A 5631-nucleotide genomic window follows, 5' to 3' on the forward strand; every position below is an offset into this window, starting at 1 on the left:
GCAGCAGGAAAGCCTAGCTACTTTAACAGGCTAATACCAGCATAGAAAATAAGACTCATCTGCAAGGTTAAGAGCAGCATTTCTCCAAGGAACACTTCTGTCTTCATGAAATAGTGACAGGCATTGAGAATCTGGCAGTATATGCATACAGAGAGGCTCTAAGAGAGTTTACCCATATGTATATTCTTAGAGCTCTTTTTTTTGGTTACAGACACGTCTGAGGTTATGTACCTGATGTGAAAGGCACTATTAAATAAAAAGACATATAAGAACAAAGTTGGGTCCAAAGATGTCATGATTTTAGGAGATCAAAGTGATGGAGAAGTAGATAGAAGAGCAACCACAGGAAAAAAAAAACAACCCACACAGTTACACAAGGAACCTGTGCATTACTTTTTTCATTAGATATGTTAATTCATCTTTGGATTTATTTTTTTTAAAATGTTGTTTCTACAAATTCAACCTCACAGTTTACAGCAGGTGTGAATGAGGGAAGCAGAGCAACCACACATACCACTTACAACTCAAGTTCATTTTAGCATGCAACTGCAGAGGTTTCAGATGGCAGCACAAGATGCTCTTCAAGTCCTACTACAAAATGTGTGGGTAAAAATTTCCACAACATTTTGCTGGAGGATAACCTTTCTCATTCAGCATAACTTTAAAAAAATCCTTCATGCCCCTGACAAAGTGCCAGTGCTGCCAATGACTGAGCTAAAAACGAAGGCAAAAAAAACTCTAAACAACCAACCAACCCCCCCCACCCTCAAAAACCCCCAAAACCCTAAGATCACAAACAAAACCACACCCCCAAACCATGGTGCACTACTGCTAGTCCTGGCCATCCCCATCCTGTTTTCAGCCACTGATTAAACCCCATTTACTTAAACCAAACTCTCCAAAACTGTGACAAAATAGAGAATTACAGCTCTTAATTAAGCAAGCCCTGCCTCAGCAGAGAGCACCTTCAAGCTTTGCTGTGAAAAAGACACCTTGAAAAGAGGGGGCAGATTGAGCCTGTCAAATTTCACAGGCTAAGTACCATCAGGATACTGAAACTACATCCAAATGAGCTAGCAAAAAAATCCAGCAGTTCTGGGCTCTCTCTATAGCGATTAAAGGATTACAGAAATGAAAAGATACTCTTACTGTCTGAACACTTCTAAAATATCATCATAATCTCACATTTCTGAGGGACCATCACTGCCTGGTTTTCCACCTATTGAGTGACAAGATGCATCACCCCCTGCTTTCCCTCCTCCAACTAGCAGTGGTAACACTAATGCAATTAGGTGCTTAGTGCATCTACTCCTGGAATCTATACGGGCAGCGATATCTGGATGCCCTCAGAACAGCACTATATATCTTTTTGTCTCCTTAGCCAAGCATGACTAAGACTATTTAAGACAACCATTAGTGTCCCAGACCCCTGCCAACACGGTGGAGCAATCAGACCAGTGATCCAGTGTCAGTGATAAAAATCACTGGACAATTTGCCTTATTAAATTATCACTTCTTCCTTTCTCTTCATCTTTCTATGCTGTTTTAATAAACAACAAAAGCTTCACATCTGTCACTGAATCACAAGCCACTTTTACAGGGGAAGTGCAGCTGTTTAGCGCTATGGGACAACCCTTTGTTCATGAGAGAGCAGAGGGAATGTTTGGGGTGCTCAGGGGTTAAATACAATGTTTATTTAAAAAATATAAAAACCAGAAGCAATTTGAAGTGAGCTAAGGATGAGATAAAATCCACATCAAGGCATCTCAGGAGGTTTCAGTCAATCTTTCCATGCCATCAGCACCCTTCTCCTCAAAATAAAAGTTGGAATAATTAAGCCAAGCATTTTCTGTCACCTCAGATGTAAACAGGTCAACTATCCAAACAGCACTCCAGGTTCTCCTGGAATGTATCCTATCATAGAATGGTTTGGGTTGGAAGGGACCTTAAAGATCATCCAGTTCCAGCCCCCCTGCCATCAGCATGGACACCTTCCACTAGACCAGGTTGCTCAAAGCCTCATCCAGCCTGGCCTTCAACATTTCCAGGGAGGAGCAGCCACAACTTCCTTGGGCAACCTGGGCCAGTGTCTGACCACCCTCACAGGAAAGAATTTCTTCCTAATATCTCATCTAAACCTCCCCTCTCCCAGTTTAAACCCATTTCCCCTTGTTTTGTCATTAACTGCCCTTATGAAAAGTCCTTCCCCAGCTTTCTTGTAGCCCCTTCAGGTACTGGGAGGCTGCTATAAGATCTCCCCGGAGCCTTCTCTTTTCCAGGCTGAACAGCCCCAACTCTCTCAGCCTGTCCTCACAGCAGAGCTGCTCCAGCCCTCACATCATCCTCGTGGCCTCCTCTGGACTTGTTCTAGCTGCTCCATGTCTCTCTTGTGCTGGGAGACTAGTGTTGTGAATTAAATCCACATTTAGTTCAGCTTATCCAAATTCTGTTCTGAAAGTATCACAGCCCGGACACGAGCTGTGACCCCAGCCCACCAGTAACACTCACCAGTCCGTTGGATTGCAACGCTTGCTATCTCCACGCTCTTCTCCTGAATCTTCTGCCACGAGCTATCCGCCCCTCTCACCCACTCGCTCACAAGACACCTGTAGACACCCCCATCCACTGACGAGGCCTGGGATACAGATAACCGGTATGTGTCATTCGCTCCCGTGTCCAAGCGGATATCTCCGTTACGGTAGCGCTCTTCATAGCCAGGACCTGGCTGGAATTTGCCCTCATGAGTCAAAGATAGGACATCCCGCCAAGTCGAGCCACTCTTGAGCTGCCAAGTCACGTGTAGGTGAGTGTGCTCCGGTGAGGTGGTCATTGCTGAGCAGCGCAACTTGAAGGAGTCACCCTCAGACAGCCTGAGAGACACTGAGGAACGTCCTTTTGAACCACTCACCGATAAACCGTCGGAAATCACTATTTAAAAAAAAAAAAAAAGAAGAAAAAAAAAGACCAAAAGACACAAGCATCATAAAATGGAAGCAAGAAACGAACACCCACACTGATCTATTCAGATATGAGGCAGTAAAACTACCACAGAGCAACACCTGGCCAATCATTCCTTCTTCCACACATAAATATATTCCAGGAACAAGAAAATCAGCTGAAAATCCATTAAAGGAAGTGCTCCACTTTAAACAAGCCAAGACAAGTATTCAGATTCATTTATATTTCCCCTCGCTTTAGTTTATCATCCAAACATCATCATTCTGACTATCCCCATCCAGAACCATCTTGATTTTCATGGGAGTAAAAGATAAGACACTTGAAAAAAAAAAGTCTCTCATGTTATTACTGAAATGAGAGAGCAAAGCTAGGGCATGACTGCAGTATCAACATGCTAAAGGGGAAAAGGAAGATTACCTCCTTCATAAACAAAGATGCTTAAATGACAATATAAATAAAAGAAGACAGGCTGTATTTTTTACCTGAAGTTAGCCTCTCTGCCCAGAGGCTGAGAGACATTAAATATTTGCAGACATCTTCAGAAAACCCACTGCTTAGTTTTCCCATTTTTATTTACATATTTACTAGGCAGAAGAAAGGAAAGTGATGTTTATAGTAAACAGCCTCTCTTTGCTTCTTCATAGAATCATAGAATGGTTTGGATTGGAAGGGACCTTAAAGCTCATCCAGTTCCACCCCCCCTGCCATCAGCAGGGACACCTTCCACTAGACCAGGTTGCTCAAAGCCTCATCCAACCTGGCCTTCAACATTTCCAGGGAGGAGCAGCCACAGCTTCTCTGGGCAACCTGTTCCAGCATCTCACCACCCTCACAGTGAAGAATTTCTTCCTAATATCTAATCTACACCTCCCCTCTTTCAGTTTAAACCCATTTCCCCTTGTTTTGTCATTAGCTGTCCTTATGAAAAGTCCCTCCCCAGCTTTCTAGTAGGCCCCCTTCAGGTACTGGAAGGCTGCTATAAGATCTCCCTGGAGCCTTCTCTTCTCCAGGCTGAACAGGCTTCATCTCACTTGCCTTTGCTATCATACTTCCCAATTTTTGATTTTGGCTTTAGGAGAATTAAATAGGAACAGGGGGGAACAAAAAAATAAATTAAAAAATCACAATGCTCATAAGCAACAGAAATTCAACATTCTTAAGGGTACATCTATAATCAATATCAAAAACAAATTTAGAGCACACCTCACTCTTCAGAAATACCTTTCACTTGGACCTCTGCATCATAGTTTCCCTGAACGGTGGCATCAGTGCTGGGCGTGGAGCATTTGTATCTCCCTTGGTCAGTTGGTTGGATGTTTCTAATCACAAGTTCCACAGCATCGTTGCTGCTCCGTCTCAGTTTGATATCCCCGTGGCCCACGCGTTTTTGGTACTCCTCAGAGGTGAAGGTAGAATCCCAAGTACTCACTATCCGTAGGAAGTCAGTATCCCGGGAGAACTCCCAGTCAAAGTTCTGTTCGCTGGGTCCATCGTAGTCACTAACGCTACAAGGGATCACCACCTCCGTGCCCACGACTCGAATAAGAGGACCTTTGGGCACTCTCACCACGCGCCCTCTGCAGAATGCTAGGCAGGAGAAGAAAGACAGAGAGAACACACAGTTAACAAAGGAATTACAAGGATAGATTTCGATCAAAAAAATATAAAATGAAATAAAATAAGGTTGGGCACCCCACTCTGCAGAAAGCTAGAGCTAAGGAAGAACAGTATTTCCCATTAACATTTAATCTCACTGGAGCAGGAGCTCCTAAACACCATTTTTAGTGTGGGCAATCTTTGTTTCACTGCTTATTCAGCAACACATTAGGTAACAAACTACAGAGGGAAAGAAAATGGTAAGAAAAAAAAAAAAAGAGAGAACTAGCCATAGATCCACCAGGTAGTGGTTTCTCTACTACAAGTCAAACCATAGAATGGTTTGAGTTGGAAGGGACCTTAAAGATCATCTAGTTCCAACCCCCCCTGCCATCAGCAGGGACACCTTCCACTAGACCAGGTTGCTCAAAGCCTCATCCAGCCTGGCCTTAAACACTTCCAGGGAGGGGGCATCCACAACTTCCTTGGGCAACCAAATGCTGTGTAAGACATTTAAACAACCTTAATAAGTGGTTTTCACTACTACAGTGAGGGCACAATCTAGTCAGGAATTTTTGTAAGTCTTCTGGCGACATCAGTAGAGGGTTCAAAATAGGAAACTAACTCTCCCCTAGCTTGAGGGCCATAGGAATGGTAAGTTGACATTCTCCATAGTCACTTCTGTCCTGAAGGGTCATGGCTTCTCTAACGCAGGTGAGCTCCCTTGCCTTCCTCACTGATTTAAAAGGAAGAACCGATTTCAACAGTCACAGGTTGCTTGAACAGATTTCTGCAACCACATCTGTTTCTAGCACACAACTCCTCTTTAGTGGAAGTCCCAGAACACGGCAGCATGAGCAGAGCAGAGTCCCTCCAGAGCAGAGGAACACAGAGTGTTCAGATCGTGTTTTCTGGGACTATCTCACTAGAAGGATGGCACAACAACAGCAGTTCTCTGCAGAAGGCTGTCAAAGCAATATGTTATGCTCCAGGCAAAAGTGGGAACCACTTAAACTAGCCAGAGGACCTGGCAGAGACACAGCAGAAGACTTTTTTGGTTGATTTAGTTCTGTAGCC

The 5631-nt window shown here is 43.8% G+C and overlaps 1 protein-coding gene across 1 annotated transcript in view; it reads right to left on the reverse strand.

The window, feature by feature from the left end:
• PTGFRN (prostaglandin F2 receptor inhibitor) overlaps positions 1-5252 on the reverse strand; it is a 40073-nt gene extending 34821 nt beyond the window's left edge. The window contains exons 1-3 of the mRNA XM_029086571.1: positions 5180-5252; positions 4180-4545; positions 2509-2928 (exon numbers count right to left, since the gene is read on the reverse strand). Of these exons, the coding sequence (XP_028942404.1) occupies positions 2509-2928; positions 4180-4545; positions 5180-5252 (859 nt within the window). The remainder of the gene's footprint in view (positions 1-2508; positions 2929-4179; positions 4546-5179) is intronic.
• Positions 5253-5631: the final 379 nt, after the last annotated feature.

Source organism: Antrostomus carolinensis, unplaced genomic scaffold (assembly GCF_000700745.2).
Source record: "Antrostomus carolinensis isolate BGI_N321 unplaced genomic scaffold, ASM70074v2 scaffold838, whole genome shotgun sequence".
NCBI lineage: Eukaryota > Metazoa > Chordata > Aves > Caprimulgiformes > Caprimulgidae > Antrostomus > Antrostomus carolinensis.